This window comes from Salvelinus fontinalis, chromosome 19 (assembly GCF_029448725.1).
Source record: "Salvelinus fontinalis isolate EN_2023a chromosome 19, ASM2944872v1, whole genome shotgun sequence".
NCBI lineage: Eukaryota > Metazoa > Chordata > Actinopteri > Salmoniformes > Salmonidae > Salvelinus > Salvelinus fontinalis.
In genome coordinates, this window is record NC_074683.1 from 43,712,990 (window position 1) to 43,731,754 (window position 18,765).

At 43.1% G+C, this 18,765-nt stretch overlaps 1 protein-coding gene across 1 annotated transcript; it reads left to right on the top strand.

The window, feature by feature from the left end:
- The first annotated feature begins 2,846 nt into the window (after nucleotides 1-2,846).
- LOC129816788 (serine/threonine-protein kinase SIK2-like) lies at nucleotides 2,847-17,544 on the top strand. Its single transcript, XM_055871675.1, has 11 exons — nucleotides 2,847-3,146; nucleotides 3,770-3,982; nucleotides 4,184-4,300; nucleotides 8,614-8,677; nucleotides 8,835-8,996; nucleotides 9,316-9,440; nucleotides 10,936-11,059; nucleotides 11,242-11,468; nucleotides 13,190-13,910; nucleotides 14,034-14,229; nucleotides 14,340-17,544. The coding sequence occupies exons 1-11, from the start codon at nucleotides 3,102-3,104 to the stop codon at nucleotides 14,878-14,880; spliced, it is 2,535 nt and encodes an 844-aa protein (XP_055727650.1). The 5' UTR covers nucleotides 2,847-3,101; the 3' UTR covers nucleotides 14,881-17,544.
- Nucleotides 17,545-18,765: the final 1,221 nt, after the last annotated feature.

An 18,765-nucleotide genomic window follows, 5' to 3' on the forward strand; every position in this document is an offset into this window, starting at 1 on the left:
TAGAGGGTGCAACAGGTCAGCACCTCAGGAGAAAATGTCAATTGGCTGAGTGTTGAAAAAGTGTGAATGCATTTGTGCATGTGTGCGTATTGCAGCAAACCAAATGCAGAGCCACTCAGTCCACGCTCTCACGATCCAATTTCTCTCTTCCTGTCCTCTCGTCTCTCTCACCTTCCTACCCCCCCTCTCTACCATCTCCCTCTAGGATACATCTCTCTTATTTTCTCTCCTTCCCTCTCCCCTCTACTCCTCTCTTATCTTTTTTATCCACCCCTCCCCCTCTCACGCCTCTTATTTGCTCTCTCTTTCCCTCCCCCTTCACTCTTATATTAATCCCTACTCCCTGCTCTGCTCAAGTGCATGTCATTTTGCATGTGTGTTTGTGTTTATGCAATGGGTGGGTCTAGTCCTGAATGCTGATTGGTTAAAACCGCATTCCAGCCTGTGTGTATTCGACAAGTTATCACCCGCTAAATCTAATCTAATCTAAGTTTGCGGTTCACTTGCTCCATGTGAGATGAAAGGGAGATCCATGCAATCATGGCTCTATATAATACTGTATGTTTTCTTGAATTCGTTCTGGACATGGGGACTGTGAAGAGACCCCATGTGGCATGTATGGTGGGGTAAGTACAGTATGTCTGCCAGAGCTATATTTTTTAAACACATTAATATTGCTCACCAAAAGAATAATTGATGCAATCAATCTCTCCTCTGCTTTGCGCCAAGAGAGACTGACATGCATACTGTTGACATTACCCCTCTGACTACATTGAAGGGCAAGATGTGCTGCTCTGTTCTGGGCCAACTGTAGCTTTTCTAGGTCTTTCTTTGCAGCACTTGACCATATCACAGAGCAATAGTCAAAATTAGATCAAACTAGAACCTGCAGGACTTGTTTTGTCAACTGCTGCACAGAAGAAATATCAGCACGGGGCAGAGAAGCACCAGATTGAACTTCACCGAGCTTTCTAGAGTTGTCTCTGTTAGCACTGTTAACATTTCCCTTTACTGTGGAAATTGTGATCGAATCAACGCAATATTAGCCACTTTGAAAGCAAAATACTCAAACAAAACTAACTATGCAAGAGATTTTGTTGTAGGCAGAGCGCATCGTAGTAGGATTCTATTGCAATGACAGGCAGGCCCATTCTCTACACAGACCGGTGCACCATATCCAATCAGAGCTGCTGTAGGCCTATATGCAAATAGACCATGGCCATACATGGATTTATGCCATTAACTTTGAACTGGACGGTTTTACAGCATGAGCGGTCATGATTATTATAGGCTTGTTTTGAGATTAAAGCGAGAGCTGCATGTAGCCAAGTGTTCACATTTGTCCATATTCTTTGCTAGTTAGTGAGTTATTAGCCAAGTTATGACTAACTTGTAGTCAGCAATGTGGGAGTGAATGCTTCCTACAAGAGCACAAACTTTGTAAATTTCTAGCCATCTTTGAAAAGGGAGTCAGGTAAAGAGATTTTTTTTGTCTTAAAGGGGCAGTGTTGTATTTTGAGACAGACTTGAATAAGATAAATAGCCAATAGGCAATGGGTAGCATACTTTGTCTGATTCTCTGTAATAATGGTATGGGAATAATTTAGCATTTTATTTTGTAAAGTTGTTTCTTGCATCAAACAACAAAACAGAATGTTCAGACCTTGTCTGAAGAACAAGTGGATTTCCCCAAAGTTTACTAAGAGCTGGCAGCAAGCTGATTGATCTGCTGTTAGAACCATTAAAGGATGCTTTACCATTCTTGGGTTGCGGAATGACTTTAGCTTCCCTCCAGGTCTGAGGACAAACACTTTTCTCCAGGCTCAGATTAAAGATATGACAAACAAGACTGGCAATATTGTCCACTACCATCCTCAGTAGCTTCCCATCTAAGTTGTCAATACCAGGTGGTTTCCCAGTATTGTTTGTTTATGTGTAACTCTGTGTTGTTGTTTTTGTCGCACTGCTTTGCTTTATCTTGGCCAGGTCGCAGTTGTAAATGAGAACTTGTTCTCAACTGGCCTACCTGGTTAAATAAAGGTGAAATAAATAAATCAATTAGAATTGATGGACTGCAATAATTTTTCCACCTCTCCTGTACTAACTTTACATATTTCAAAATTACAATGTTTTTCTTTAATTATTAGAAATTTTATGCATGAATATGGTGGCTCACAGATTGTTGTTGGCATTTCATGTCCGAGTTTGCCCACTTTGCCAATGAAATAGCCATTCAAATAATTGCCAATATCAAAAGGTTTTGTGCTGAATGAGCCTTTCTAATTCAATGAAAGAGTTGAATTAGTCTTTCTGCCCACAATTTCATTTAAAGTACTCCATCATACTTTACATCGTTTCTCTTAGTTCCGTAATACAGTTCCTTCTACTTTTTGTTCAGTTTAGTAATATAATTATAATATAGAATAGAATAGAATAGAATACAATAGCATGATGTGTGCAACCACAAAAAAAGGTTCATAAGGATTAAGAACCATTTTTGGTTTCACTTTTTTCCGCTGAAGGAGAGGAAAGGCAACATGAAAGTCGACGGAGCGAACATAAACGCCGTGATAAGCGAGTGCCAACTCAAGCTCTGCTATACATCAGCAGCTTGGGAGGAAACATCACGTGGTGACACATCTCCGGGACTTACGTCACCGTTCTCGTCTCCAAGCAACCTCTCCATCTGCACTCGCGTCACCACGCGCCAAGCCGCACGGTTGCCCAGCAACTTCTGCTTTGCGCTCGCGCCCGGCCTTGAGCCCCACTCGAAGCTCTGACGCTGGTGTGACGTCATTGAAATGTTATCAACTTGTTATGGGAGGAGGAGAGGAGGAGTTTCCCCATGAACACCGTGGATGTCCGCATTCCATAGGAGCGCACATGCAGACGGAGCAGGGCAGTGCAGGAGCCGATTATATGACCGGCCAAGTCACCCTGTAAATAGTTCTTACTGGTACAACTGGCACACTGTGCTGTACATTTCTGTACATATTTCGTTAAAAGAAAGACAATTAAAAAGTTATATGCTGTTTTATACTTTTCTCGTATTTTTTTCTCGTAATATCCTTATGGAATGACTTGTAGCTAGCTACCTGCCTATGACAACCGATTTAAATGTGAGAGGTGTACCGACATCCAAAACGGTAAGACACTGCAATGCTCTTATGATTGTTTGGAAAAACTTGCTTACAGTTCAATGTGGTTCTATAATGCACATGTATAATAATAGTTTTTTTTATTTGTCTCAGTTTTTGGCAGCCTATATGCGCGGAGCTGCAATTTAACTTTTAATTATTTAACACATAACAATTGTGTTTTGTGTTATAAAGGCACACATGTCTATTATCCATTGACTTCTCACATTTGGGCATGTTTATAGTTTGAATCCGGCGCTTATCAAATATAATGAATAAGCTATATGTTTAGTTCAGTAGGATAATTCAATTTAGTGCAAGATTGTACAGATGTGAAGGGATTTGTTCTATATTTAATACATTCCTGCGTCGTCATGGTGCAATGCAAATGTTAATTCAGAATTTTAATTGTTGATGAGAACGAATAGGCTACGCCTAGCTAAATGTGTAGCCTAATGATTAGGACTATAATTATAACGTTATTATCATTCGATATAATAATACATTGATCATGTAATGCATTTGATAACACAATAATAATAGGCCTACAATAATAAAAACAAAAATAATAATGTCATTACGCATAGGCTTATGTGCATTTGATATTTACACGTTTGTATTTTGCGTCGCAGATAGCCAACTACACACAATTTGAATCGTATCCTTTGGAATACGTTAATCAGTGTGGCATCATGGTGATCGTAAAGGAGAGAAGCCCGGGGTCCCAGCCCAACCATACTCATGGAAGGCCTCTACAGGTCGGCTTCTACGAGATCATCCGCACACTGGGGAAAGGAAACTTCGCTGTGGTCAAACTGGCAAGGCACAAAGTCACCAAAACACAGGTTAGCATCCCTGCTCTTTCATTAACAATGCTTTCATGTCATATTTTATTCCTTTCAAAATCACACAGACAGAACTCATTTTATTTATTTTTTAATTGATAGAATCATATCAGCCTCTCATATTGCATTTGTCCTAGATATAGTAGACCTACATACCCGTGTGTTTACAGTTTGCTTTGTTGGTTGGTTGTCCACTGCCAGGTGGCCATAAAGATCATTGACAAGACCAGACTAAACCCATCCAACCTAGAGAAGATCTACAGAGAGGTCCAGATCATGAAGCTGCTGAACCACCCCCATATCATCAAACTCTACCAGGTGTGTGTGCTGTCTATTATAATATGGTAACATTGTTATTGGATGTGTGTGTGTGTGTGTGTTCTTTTGGGTGTGTTGACTGACACCGTATCCTGCATGGATACAGCTGAGTGACTGGTCCATGTGTTTGGCTACGTGTCCACAGAGAGAGACACATGCTGAGTGGGTGCTGAGGACAAACAACACAGGCAGAATAAGCAGGAGAGGCAGAGGGAGTAGGGATGGAGGTGTGGGATTTGATGGAGAGAACGTAAGGACTCAGTGTGTGTTATGATACATCAGGGTTTGTGGTATATCCTCTTGAATATCACAGCGCTGCAGCTGTACTATTGTCATGGAGTGTGTGTGCACGTGTGTGTGTCTTCATCTTAAAGCTAGCTGCTGACTCCTAGGACACGTTGCTGTGAAACATAAGTACACATATTAATTCAATCCTTTTTGACCTCTTTTTGTCTTTGGTGAGATGATGACAGAGGAGCAGAGAAGTAGACAGAGGGAAGGAAAGAGAATTGCTTGGATGAGTCAGTCTCTGTAGGACTGAGTGTCAAGCTCAATTAGCGTCTATGGTAGTCAAGTGCAATGTTTCTGTTCCTCACGTAAAGGCCAAGCTGCTCGGCCCCTAATGACGCTACCACAAATCCACTTTTTCCCTCAGCAGGCCTGACACTCTGGTGCAGATGCCCTTACACACACACAAGGCACACACACACAAAGTACACACACAGCGCCCAATGCGACCCTACTCCCACGCCTTGAGTGAGACAGGAAAGCCTGAGTCAGGCAAGTCATATGTTCTCCAGAGGACGATTCCTCAGTTACTCTCTATGTCAGATGAGCCACTGTGAGCAGAGTAATACGGAGGGATAGTCCCCCTAAAGAGACACAGGGCTCTACCTCTCTCTTTCTGTCCCCCCTCTCTATCGCTCTCTCTCTATATATATATCTCGCTCTATATATATATATCTCTCTATACATATCTATATCTCTATATATATCTATATCTGTCACGACTCCTACCGAAGGTGGCTCCCCTTCCTGTTCGGGTGGCGCTCGGCGGTCGTCGTTACCGGACTACTAGCTGCCACTGATCCCTTTTCCCCTTTCTGTTTATTGGTTTCACCTGTTTGTGTTTTAGGCTGATTAGTCGGGCTTTATTTACCAGCAGGCGGTGCGGGATTGTTTGGTGTACGTGTGTACACGTCTGTGAGTTACAGGTTTTCCATTTTTATGGGTTTTGCTGGACTGTTTAAGTCCCCCGTGTTTGGGGCATTTGTTTTGGGGTGCGCTCTGTGTTTCGTGGGGTTGGCTTATGTTCACCGTTTTTTGTGCATTAAAAGGTATAGCACTACCCTGAACTCTGCGCCTGACTTCTCACCCACTACACCCCGGACGTTACAATATCTATCTCTATATATATCTATCTATCTATCTCTCTCTCTATATATATATTTATATCTCTATATATATATTTATCTCTATATATATCTCTCTTTTTATATATATCTATATATATATTTATTTATATATCTCTCTCTCTATATATCTATATATATATTTATATTTACATTTACGTCATTTGGCAGACGCTCTTATCCAGAGCGACTTACAGTAGAGTGCATACATTTTATTACATTTTACATACTGAGACAAGGATATCCCTACCGGCCAAACCCTCCCTAACCCGGACGACGCTATGCCAATTGTGCGTCGCCCCACGGACCTCCCGGTTGCGGCCGGCTGCGACAGAGCCTGGGCGCGAACCCAGCCCAGCCTGGGCGCGAACCCAGAGACTCTGGTGGCGCAGCTAGCACTGCGATGCAGTGCCCTAGACCACTGCGCCACCCGGGAGGTCTATATATATATATTTATCTCTCTATATATATCTCTCTTTTTATATATATATCTCTCTATATATTTATTTATATATCTCTCTCTATATCGCTCTCTCTCTATAGATATCTCTCTTTCTCTCTCTAATTTCAATTTAAGGGGCTTTATTGGCATGGGAAACATATGTTTACATTACCAAAGCAAGTGAAATAGATAACAAAAGTCTCCCTCTCACTCTGTCCCTCTCTCTGTTGCTCCCTCTCTCTCTGGGAAACAGTGAGGGTTAAGCTTGTCAGGTGCTAGCTGTTTGATGAAGGTTAGAGCAGGTTTCTATGACCTGAGGGAAACCCTTTTCTCTTTCACACCCCATCATCTGCCCACTGAGGGGGAGGTGTAGTGCAGTGAAGGCGATCGTGTGATCAAGAGGTCACATCCTCTCCTTATCATCCTCCTCTTTCAATAACCAAAAACAGAACAGTGAATTACGAGCAGTCTGTACCGTATGACTAGTCGAGGAGAGAAAGTAGCTAGAAGAGGAGAGGGGGAAAGCCTCAAGAATAACACCAAAGCGTTGATCCTTGACCTTTAAATAAGCTGCAGTTTCCATCTTATGTGAACAAAATGTCCCTTTTTTCTGCATTTCTGTAGATCATCACAGCCTCTTTCTCTCTCTCTCTCTTGCTCTCTCTCGCTCTCTCTCGATTTCTGTCTGTCTCTCTCTCATTCACACACTCCCCCACACACCATTCTTCAGGGGCCAGTATGAGGGCCCTTAACGTGTTAGACTTCTTCTCTGGAAGCCTGTATGACATCAGCAGCACCTCTAGGTGAGAGGGACACAGAGTGGTTCTCATCTCAGATAAAGACTAAAAGTTACTCTCTGTATGGGAGCCTCTGTGCCACCCTAAAAATGACTGCTGCCCAACGTCTCTCACAGAGTTAGAAAAGTGAAAGAGAACTGTGTTGGAAATTAAATGAGGCTATAAAATGTGTGACATAGCTTTAGGTGTTGGTTTATTGAGTCCTGGCAGTGATGAATATCAGTCTTTTCTTCAGAATTAGTAGTGACACAACACTCCCACAATGTTTGGTCCCCGAGGGCTCTCCTGCCCCTGGGAAGTTTCCGGGAGTTCCAGGAAGGGGATGGAGCATTGTGTCTTTCCTTCTTTTTCTTTTTGTCTTTGCGGTGGTGATGGGTTCTCGAAACACAAGCTCGTCCTTTGTGTCTGAACTTTTCTCTTCCTTTCCCAGAAGGAAAGAGATTAGGTTTCTGTTGAAAACTGATGACAGACAACACAGTATTAGTGGGAATACTGGGCAGGATGCTCTCGATGGTGCAGCTGTAGATCCTCAAAAGGTTCTACAGCTCCACCATCGAGAGCATCCTGACCGGTTGCATCACTGCTTGGTATGGCAACTACTCGTTATCTGACCGTAAGGCGCTACAGAGGGTAGTGCGAACGGCCCAGTACATCACTGGGGCCAAGCTTCCTGCCATCCAGGACCTATATAATAGGCAGTGTCAGAGGAAAGCCCATAAAATTGTTCGAGACTCCAGTCACCCAAGTTATAGACTGTTTTCTCTGCTACCGCACGGCTAGCAGTACCGGAGCGCGAAGTCTAGGACCAAAAGGCTCCTCAACAGTTTCTACCACCAAGCCATTAGACTGCTGAACAATTCATAAAAATTGCCATCGGACAATTTACATTAACACCCCCTGTCTTGTACACTGCTGCTACTCGCTGTTTGTTTGTTACCTATGCATAGTCACCTCGCCCCCACCTACATGTACAGATTACCTCAACTAACCTGTACCCCTGCACACTGACTCGGTACCAGTGCCCCCTGTATATAGTCTCGTTATTGTTATTCTTATTGTGTTACTTTTTTATTATTACTTTTTATTTTAGTCTACTTGGTAAATATGTTCTTCTTCTTGAACTGCACTGTTGGTTATGGGCTTGTAAGTAAGCATTTCACTGTAAAGTCTACACTTGTTGTATTCGGCGAATGTGACAAATAAAGTTTGATTTGATTTGAATAGTGGTTTGAACTATTTCTGTGTTCATATCCTATAAACAAAGAGCATGCAGGAAGTGCCTGTCAGCTCTGTTATGCAACAGTGCATATCATGGAAAGGCAGAGTGTCGTGTCGTGTCTGTGTGTGTCTGTGTGTGTCTGTGTGTGTGTGTGTGTGTGTGTGTGTGTGTGTGTGTGTGTGTGTGTGTGTGTGTGTGTGTGTGTGTGTGTGTGTGTGTGTGTGTGTGTGTGTGTGTGTGTGTGTGTGTGAATGAGAGGAAGTGTGGTCAGGGGAAAGATAAGGTGTCCAGAAAACATCCCCAGTGCCCAGTCCTGGCTCTGCTAAAACACTTACAGCAGCCTTTGCAGTGGAAAGACCTCTTTCCTCACGTTATCACTGCAATTGTGTGTAGCCTACTTCTTGCTAACCTCTTTCCATTGTCTCTCTTTGTATTCCTCTTAGGTTATGGAGACTAAAGATATGCTGTATATTGTGACAGAATACGCCAAAAATGGAGAGATGTTCGGTGAGGATTAAATTCAATATCCCCTTTGTTGTAAACTGTGTTGGGCTGTTTCATTTTACATAATAAAGGGGTCAAATATTCTTACCCAGTATTTACAGTCCTTATTTAGTTCTCTGAATCTAAACTGTCCCCCTCTCTTCTCCCTCTTTTCCTTTAGACTACTTGACCTCAAACGGGCGCATGAGCGAGAATGAGGCACGGAAGAAGTTCTGGCAGATCCTAATGGCGGTGGACTACTGCCACAGGCACCACATCGTTCACCGTGACCTCAAGACTGAGAACCTGCTGCTGGACACCAATATGAACATCAAATTGGCCGGTGAGTCTTGTGTGGGAGATAATAGATAGCAGACTACCCTCTGTCCTTGATGGTTCCCTACTGATATTCAGACTGCTAAATGTCTCTACTAAAGAGAAGCCATGCATCACTGGGTCTGTGCTAATGAAGTGTCAACTGCCAAGAATTAGAGGGTTCTTCATGGTAAAATAGTAGAATAAGAGCAGGGCTGATCTGATGCCATAAAGACCCAGTGTGACAGTCTGTAGTCAATAAACACACACACTAACACACACACACGCGCGCACGCACTCAGCAACACAAATAATCATTAGTCGATCTCTCTCTCCTTCCCATTCAGACTTTGGATTTGGAAACTTCTACAACTCAGGCGAGCCCCTGTCTACGTGGTGCGGCAGCCCCCCCTATGCAGCACCCGAGGTGTTTGAGGGGAAGGAGTACGAAGGGCCACAGTTGGATATCTGGGTAAGGGCTCACAGGGAAACCGCACACAACATGGCTACCCATGTTTTGAACGCAGGTTGGCATTTATTGTCATGAATCTTGCCTTGGAGAAGAGCCCTGCAGAGTGGTCACTAGCTGGCACAGCCACATAGTCATAAGATCTGATTTTAAACCTAACATGTTGACCACACCGACGCGTTGCGTGTGCGAGCTTTGCAAAATAAATATAGACATACATGTTATTCAGTAATTTCAACTGCTCGCGCCCATCAATGAGGTTCTGCGTAGCCAGGCGCTAAAATAGAACTTGGTTCTGTTTTTGAAGCGTTGCAAGTCCTGTCACGCCCTGACCTTAGTTATCTTTGTTTTCTTTATTATTTTGGTTAGGTCAGGGTGTGACGAGGGTGGTATGTGTGTTTTTGTCTAGGGTTTTGGGTATGTCTAGGTGTGTGTGTGTAGCCTAGGCATTATGTAGGTCTATGGTGGCCTAGATTCGTTCCCAAACAGAGGCACCTGTTTATCGTTGTCTCTGATTGGGGATCCTATTTAGGTTGCCATTTTCCAGTTTGGTTTGTGGGTGATTGTCTATGTGATGTTGCATGTTTGCACTCAGTGTTATAGCGGTCACGTTCGTTTTGTTATTTTGTATTGTTTGTTAAGTGTTCTTCATTATTAAAAGGAAGAATGTATTCTAATCACACTGCGCATTGGTCTCCTCACTACGACGTTCGTGACAAGTCCCGTCTCTCCCATCTCCTCATTGGTTTTTAGGCGCCTATACGCACGTGGGTGATTGAAAGATGAACTGAGGTCCACACTCCAGTCCAGTTGGTGGTGGTAAATGCACCTTAAAGTTGTTTGCCAACCGCCATATAAAGTCCACAGGAGAAGAAGCCTGAAGGATCAGAGTTTACTAGACAGGAACTAGGTTTCCCCTTTTATCTGTGGATGAATTGTCAGAGTAGAGAACACACGATTTTGTGGGACTCAAAATGGGTAGAAATTCTACAAAGATCCAAAAAAAGTACCTTGTGTATTTCAGGTACAATAACAACCTAATGTTTATTTCCCAGGACAAATGAGCTAGCTAAATGTCCATGAATGTTTCATGCGTTTCGACCTGCTTCAGAGTACGTTTTGATATTTCAACCTGCGTGTCCTGATTGCATCTGTTGTGGATGGACAAAATCAACATGTGTGTGATGGTGGACTCACCCGCGTGCCCGGTCTAGTCAGCATGTAACCCTAACCTTAACCACACTGCTAACCCTAATGCCTAACCCTAATCATAAATAAAGACCAAAAAGCTCTTTTTAGTTTTCATACATGTTTTATGATATAGCCAATTTTGACTTTGCAGCTGGCCTATCTAGCAGAAATCGCCACCAGGGCAAGATTCATGACAAAGAACGTAGCGTTTTGAAACCAAGTTCTACTATTTTCATGCAAAATGAATGAACACAGAAGTAATGGGAGAGACCATTTGTTGACGTCCTCCTGGTCTATCTCTCTACAGAGTTTGGGTGTGGTTCTGTACGTTCTCGTGTGCGGATCCCTTCCGTTCGACGGGCCTAGCCTTCCCGCCCTCAGACAGAGAGTCACAGAGGGGCGCTTCAGAATCCCCTTCTTCATGTCTCAAGGTATGCATCACCATGGCAACAACACAGTGACACATTTCATAGTGTAATTGGGATTGATAAATTGACTGATGAAATGTATATTAGATTAAAGCACATGCTCTAGCATCGGAGAATGACCTTGCTTTCCCTTCTACCTCCCTCCTTCCATCCTCCCTCTCTCCTTCCCACTCTTTTCCCTCCAGACTGTGAGAACCTGATCCGTAAGATGTTGGTGGTGGACCCAACCAAGAGGATCAGCGTGGCCCAGATCAAGCAGCACCGCTGGATGCTGGCTGACCCCACAGCTCCTAACCAGACCCTCAGTATGGCACTGCCCCTCACAGACTACAACTCCAACCTGGGGGACTACAGCGAGCCCGTCCTGGGCATCATGCAAACCCTGGGCATCGACCGCCAGAGGACCATCGAGGTGAGTGGCAGATTGGTTGGTTAATTGGCTGATTAGTTGATTGGTGTTATCGTCATGGAAGGAGGATTAGAGGAGGGTAAGGAGTGAGTGGAGCTTGGTTATATAGATTACAGGTTATAGGTTATATAGTTGTTTATACAGAGTATCACTAGTGTCCTAGAAGTACAGTATTTGAAGTAAACTGTAGAGACAGCTAATGGGGTTGGGTACTGGGTTGAAAGTGGTGGGGCTTTGAGACAGTTATGTCTGGCAGTAGAGTAGGTGGTATGTTATGCTGCATCCCGGGCAGGCACCACAGTCAAACCCACCCTGGATCCCTGTACGCCTGGTGGGCTTACTACTCGTTTTGTAAGGAGAATTAGGGGGATAACTGGCATCTGCTTTTAGAGGCTGACACTGAGCTGAGAAGACGAGCTCCAACAGCAGTCTCTCAGATCAGACTGAGTGAGTGCAGAGTGATGGGCGCAGAGTCCTTTATTATGACACCCTTTGAACCAAAATGGCTGACTAACATGTCCTTAGCTGTGTTCGAATACTCATACTAGCCGCACTAACCGTAGTATTTGTGACATAAATTAAGTATATAGTATGCATATTGGTCATAGTATGGATATAGTTAGTATTCCAAAAGTTCCCGGATGTCGTACTACATTCGCCAAAATTTGAAGTATACAAGCAGTGGACACTATTTCCGTGCTTTTAGGGCCCATAATGCAATTCTTCAGAAATTGGTTTTCAGATTTGAAGAAAATGGCGTAAAATATGCAGCCGAAGTCCAACGAAGAGCGGATACAAATTCATTGCTTTAACTAATTATGACAAATGTTAAGATACCTTACATGTTATGTTGGCTGACAATTTCTTAGCTACGCTATCCTTATGAACTGCATAGCATATCATTACAACAGTATGTACCGGTATGTTAGCTAGCTAGCTAACGTTTTTTGGCTACTAGTACATTGAACTTGCCAGTATATTAACTATATGCTATTTAACTAACTACCCAAAGTTTATTAACTTGATTATTCTCGTTATTCTTAGTGGTATAGTCGTTGTGCGTTCTTAATGGACATTCAGGTGCATTCGTAAATTCGTTCTGGCTATCTACTCCGATTTCAGAGCACTCTCCTCTGAGTGTACCTGAGCCAGAGCGCAGAATAACTGATGAATTTACGAACACTCAACACCTGTTGAATATGGCCGGTGTCAGTAAAAATCGGTAAATAATCGTAATTAAATTGTTGCCAGCAGCACAGTTACAGTCACCAACACTCTGGATAACATGAAAACATCCTAACCAGCTTTGCTTAGGCGAGTAAAATGGTCAGAGTGAGGTGTTCTCTCATTTGTGTCTGGAAGTAGCTAGCAAGCTAGGATCAACCCTACTCCTCGGCCAGAGTGTCCAGTGAAACTGCATGGCATTTACAAATGAACAATCGGACAATGCTCTGAGCGCACTCTGGTACTCCAAATTGAATTTAATAACACACCTGAAGTCGTAAAATGTCTAGCTAGTAATTTGTTATGCTAACTAGCTAGCAAGAGGTTGCATAGCAACATAATCAACTTCCGATAGACAGGCAAAGCGCTAGTAAGCTCAACTGAAAGAATACCGTTAGTTTACAGTATACTAAAATGAACTAATAGTATGTAGTATATACTCATTAAGTATGTAGTATACAGTATGGGTATTCAAACACAGCTCTTGTCTTTTTCCCCAGTCTCTGCTGAGCAGCAGCTACAACCACTTCTCAGCCATCTACTACCTGCTGTTGGAGAGGGACAGGGAGCACCGGGCCTTGCAGCTCAGTCGCCAGTGTGGACCCTGGACCCAGAAACCCAGGAACACCTCCGACTCCGGTACCCCAGAGGTCATCATGGAGGACAGCTTCAGAACTTCAGCCTACCCCATTCATTGCAAGACCACCCCTCCCATGCAACCGGAGATGGAATATGACCAAGGTGCATTGTTCCAGCGTGTGGTGTTCCCGGTGGAAGCCAGTCTGAACCAACTGCTGTGTAACCGCTCCATCTCCCCAAACAGCCTGCTGGAGACCAGCATCAGTGAGGAGGTGCGGCCCCGTGACTTGGAGGAGGTCACAAACACCTGCTCATCCCTCGTCCTGCCCACCACCACCACCTCCCGGCGACACACCCTGGCCGAGGTCTCCCCTCACTTCTACCAGTGCAATCCCCCCTGCATCGTGGTCAGCCTCTCCGACGGTGCATCGTCTGACAGCTGTCTGAAGTCCTTGTCCACCCCCAACCCTGCCCTGCGCCCTTCTGTGGGGGGGCTGTCAGCCATGCCAGCCTCTGGGACTGACCCCAGGGTGCTGGTCTCTGCCGGTACCCAGCTGGCCCTCTCCTCTCATCTCCTCCCCCAGGCCCAAGCTTCCAGCTTCCAGGAGGGCCGCAGAGCCTCTGACACCTCCCTAACACAAGGTATGGGTGATGTTAGTTTATAACCATTACATACAGTATGTATCATTCACATCATCATCACTACAAGGAAATGTATCAGGCCCTACAGAATTTAACCCATCCCCTCTCTGTGCGCCTCCCCAGGTCTTAAAGCCTTCCGCCAACAGCTGAGGAAGAACACGCGCACTAAGGGTCTTCTGGGTCTGAATAAGATCAATGGTCTGGCAAGGCAGGTCTGCCATCTGACCTCCGACCACAGTAGCCGTGGCAGCCGGGGATCAATAGGCCCCACCATCAATGAGCACTGCAGCATGCTGGAGGAAGTTCTGCAACAGCAAAGGTAAGATGGAGACACACACAGAGACAGACACACCTGCACATAAATATAATCACAACCACATAGTCACAGTAAGTGAAACTCTAACCCCTCCTCTCCGTCTCTATTTACAGAATGCTCCAGATCCAGCACCAGCCCCAGGCTCCTCAGTCAGCATCTACCCAGAACCCTCTGCACTTCCTGTCCCAGCAGCAGCCCCCCTCCCCCACATCCGTTTACGCCACCTCAACCCTGTTTGACACCTCCGCCTCCTCCCTCCCCCAGAGGGAACATCAACACCCCCTTTCCCCACACCAGAGTCTCCAGGCTCTCCAGCACGCCTTCTGGCAGCAGCCTTTGGAGTCATCTTCCTCCTCCTATGGCTCCTCTTCCTCCTGCTCCGCATCATCAGCCTCCTCTACCTTCCTCTCCCCCGTGGCCTCCGCTGCTTACCTCCTCGAGGCTCGCCTGCACATCAGCCAGCAACCCAGCCTCCATCCCCAGACCAACCTACACTACCAATCCCAGGCCCAGAGCCAGGCCTTCACCCAGGGCCCCTTACCCCTCATGGCCAGGCAGGGGATGTGGAGCCTGGATTCAGCCTCCGGGAGAGAGTCGGAGATGCAGGAGCTGAGCCTGGGTGGGCAGCTGAGCAGCTGTGTGATGGTGAAGTAATGGAGAGAAAGAAAGGCCAAACAGGAAACAACAAATTCCTACTAGACCAGAGTACTTGTTCTGTATGGCAACCAGAGTAAAAATGTCATGGTGATGTCATCACTGATGAACAAGAAGGGTGAGCACTTTTTGACAGTGGGAACAGAACTTTGAGCTGTGGAGTTGCTCACAGATCATCAGATGATGAGAAGATGATAGGACGACAGAACAAATTGTCCAAAGTGTGAAAAGAGAACTATTGGGGAGAACTATATGAAAAACTGAGCATAGAGTGGACAGATTTTTTTAAATGATGAAAGTGACAAATCTAAATTCTGTTGAACAACATGCAAACACTCACATCTAGGTGTGTGTATCTGTGTGTGATCACATAAGCTGACAATTAAGCAATAACAAAACTCTGGAGAGGTGACTGTGCTCTTTTCGGATCCCCAGAGAAGCAATAAAGGTCTGGGACCACCTCAACGCAACACTGTACCTGTCCTTTCTCCCTAATAGGGAATCCAACTCACCCAACTCATTTTCTGGAGGGGTGTGTGAAGGACTAATCTTAAAAAACAATGAGGAGTGGTATCAATGAACCAGATGAGGTCATGTAAGAACTATTTCAACAGTTTCTTCAGTTATTTTGTTTGTTTGAAAACAGGAGGATCTAGTCTTCCTGATTTAGTTTGTTACTTTTTCAGTTTTGCTCACTGTATAGAGACTTTTATTACATTTCATTGTTTTTTACTTTATTATTTTTTTAAACGATTTGCCTTTTGGAGAAGATATTACTTTGTGGCAATCCTACAAGCATTCAGCATCAGAACAATTTTAATCTTCAAACTTTCTTTGAACACAATGTTACAGTGATTTGACAAACTGTGATTTGTTTGTGCAAGATTCTAGCTGCGCTAATGCTGCTTTTACCTCAGAAGAAGATAAAACCTGGTATATCTTGATCAGACAAAACTGAATAAAAAATATACTTGCTGAGTGTCTAAAGCACAGTAGGTATTGCTATTAGCAAGCTGTGTGTGTGTGTGTGTGTGCCTTACAAAAAGGTTGATTTCAATTTATAATTTATACTTATATATGGTTACTTTCTAATCATATTCTCTCTGCTGTTATGTCATTTTGGTGAGGAATCCTCAACCATGCTATTCTGCTGTTTTATCACTACCTTCTCAGGTAACCAAGTCCCAAAAATGTGGAAACATTGTCTAAACTGAAGATCCTGAAGACCTACAGTATGAGCATGATGTCATTCCCTATCAGAGGAAAACAAGACTTTAACCACTTTTATTTTCACTTGATGTATAGGCTGTGTGTAGCTATATGCTGTACTACTTTCACATAGCCAGAACAAAGACTATAATGCAATATTTCACATTGAAATGCATAGGAAATGAGAAATGAAACGCTGACAGGATCGTACATTACTTGCCTGCTGGCATTTATTCGATTTCTTTGATTTTATTAGTAAATTTTTTCATTTTTGTATGATTGTAAGAGATTTTAAAACCTTTTGGAGGGCGCTAGCTGAGTAGATCAGGTACCTGAACGCTTCTGTTTTTGATGAACATGAACATAGATATGAATAGATTTAAAAGAAAGGACCCAAACCATTTCATAGTGCTTTTCCTCTTCACATCACGGTTGCCTCTGCCATTGTATAATGGCAGAACTAGAGATAAGCCAAAGAGAGAGCAGAGTAAGAGAAAGAAGCACTGCTTTCCAGCAAATGCTAGCTAGCTAGTGCTTTCATGGCATACTCTGTGTGGCTCCTGCTATGAGCTTCTGCCACAAGATGCGAAGGTGTTAAATTCCCCTAGCAGTTGGGTTCCAGGACCATGGCTGTATTTGTTTTTGTATTTTCTAAGAAAATAAGAAAAGAAATGGAAAACTTTTTTTTTTGCTGTAATGTGAGTTTTTCAATTGATTGGCCGCAGGTGGTAGAGGTCGCTAGCTAGAGGTTAATACAACGTACTTAGGTGTATGTGTTAGGCCTATTTATTTTTAGAGAATGTGTTTGAAACAGCACCATTTACTTCAGCTGTTTACACCATGATAGCGGTGGACCTTTGTTATTTTGGTTAGTTTGACCATATCTGTGAAGTGTCTTCTTTTGAACAACATGTTGAAGAGGAAAAGTGTTGGAAGCCTGAAGCTTAAAAGTTGTTTGATCGATTTCTCTCTGAAATAAGCAGTGTTAATATTTCTAAATGACATTATATTTTGCTTGATTACACTCACCAACAGTGCTTGTGCCTTCTTCAGAAGAAAACCCTATGATCAGAGTAACTCTCTTTTGTCCAATCAGCACAAAGAGAAAACAGCTGGGCCCATAAGACCCAGATCTGCTACTTTTGCTGTATTAAAGAAAAAAATAACTTTACAATGAATATATCTCATTTCTGAAATATGTTTAGTTTCTCCTGTTGGTCCAGAAAACTCTTCACAAACTTAGTTTGACCAAACTATTGAAAACAAAATAACCTTTTTGACGCATATCTGTAAGATGTCCTTTTTGGTAAAATGTTGGATATGAAGAAATATGCGTTTTGATTTTCCTGATTTTCTACTTGACTGTGTGTGTGTGTTTGTATGAATGTTATATGAAAATAAAGATTGTTTATTTGTGTGGCTAATTTATTTGAATAAAAGATGAATAAACATGAATTCCAGTTGTTGGTCGTAATTCTGTGTAAATGTCTTAAGCCCTGTTTATACCTGTTTCTAACATGCATGCTTTTCCCTAATCTTGTCCAACATTCTGATTTTGCCCACATTTTTAGACAGTGTAGAAGATTAAAAGAAGCATTGTGATCTGATTGTGATCAGATCTTCCTGACAACCTCCTGAGGTAGTCAGACACTTAGACGGACTCTTCACAGTGAAACCATTTAAATCATCATTATCCCGCTGTCTAAAACCATTGACGTTTGATATATAACCTTAACCCAATTCGCCATTGACAAATGGCATCAATATATGTCTTAAAATAAATTATTATTATTTTGAAACAATATCTGTCAAATAATTTGCATACAGGAAGGGACCAGGACATCTGGTCACAATGTGGATAAAGTGGACAAATAAGAAACACATTTTACTACCATGTGTAGATGCAACAGCTACAATGTGGGACAATCAGAATGTGGATAAGATCAGGACAAAGGATGTATGTTAGCCCCTGGTATAAACAAGGCTTTAGTCATATGATAATACATGCTAATATGTATTAATCAAAAGTAGGTTGAATAACAACCACTATAGTTGATGTTAAATCAAAATGGATGACATGGAAAGCTGAAGCTGAAAATATTCCCTTGAAAACTACTTCAAGGCCAGACAAGGAATCACATTGTCACCTTCCCCCTGGTGATGACGCACATTGATGATGCTCTAGTTCGCTGTGATGACGCGATGACTGGGAAAAATCGATTTGAACGGTCATCCAACTTGGAATTCCAACTCGGGAACTCAGGCCTCTTTCTAGAGCTCCGACTTTCCATCCTGAAGATCACTGACGTCATTTATTTTTCAGAGTTCCCGGTTGTTTTGAACGTGGCATATTACTCATAAGGCAGCAGGCAGTGACAGACGGCTGATGGCTGACATGGACCCATGTGTGAGAGGGATGGAGGCAACACGACATTGGGCTAACCAACCATGATTCCATCTTAATAGATCGAACTTTTAAAAACATTTTGCTTCAAAGAAGCTTACAGAACTGTATGAGTTCCCCAAGCCTATGTAAATGCCATTGTTAGGATAAATTATATTTTTTATTTAACTAGGCAAGTCAGTTAAGAACACATTCTTATTTTCAATGACAGCCTAGAAACAGTAAGGACAGATTTGTACCTTATCAGTACGGGGATTTGATCTTGCAACCTT

What these genes read in the sequence shown, in the direction of transcription:
- LOC129816788 (XM_055871675.1), top strand. Translation starts at nt 3,102, where the DNA reads ATGACAACCGATTTAAATGTGAGAGGTGTACCGACATCCAAAACG. An exon ending in GTGTACCGACATCCAAAACG is followed by an intron (nt 3,147 to 3,769) that starts GTAAGACACTGC and finishes TTTGCGTCGCAG; the next exon opens with ATAGCCAACTACACACAATT. An exon ending in GAAGTTCTGCAACAGCAAAG is followed by an intron (nt 14,230 to 14,339) that starts GTAAGATGGAGA and finishes CTCTATTTACAG; the next exon opens with AATGCTCCAGATCCAGCACC.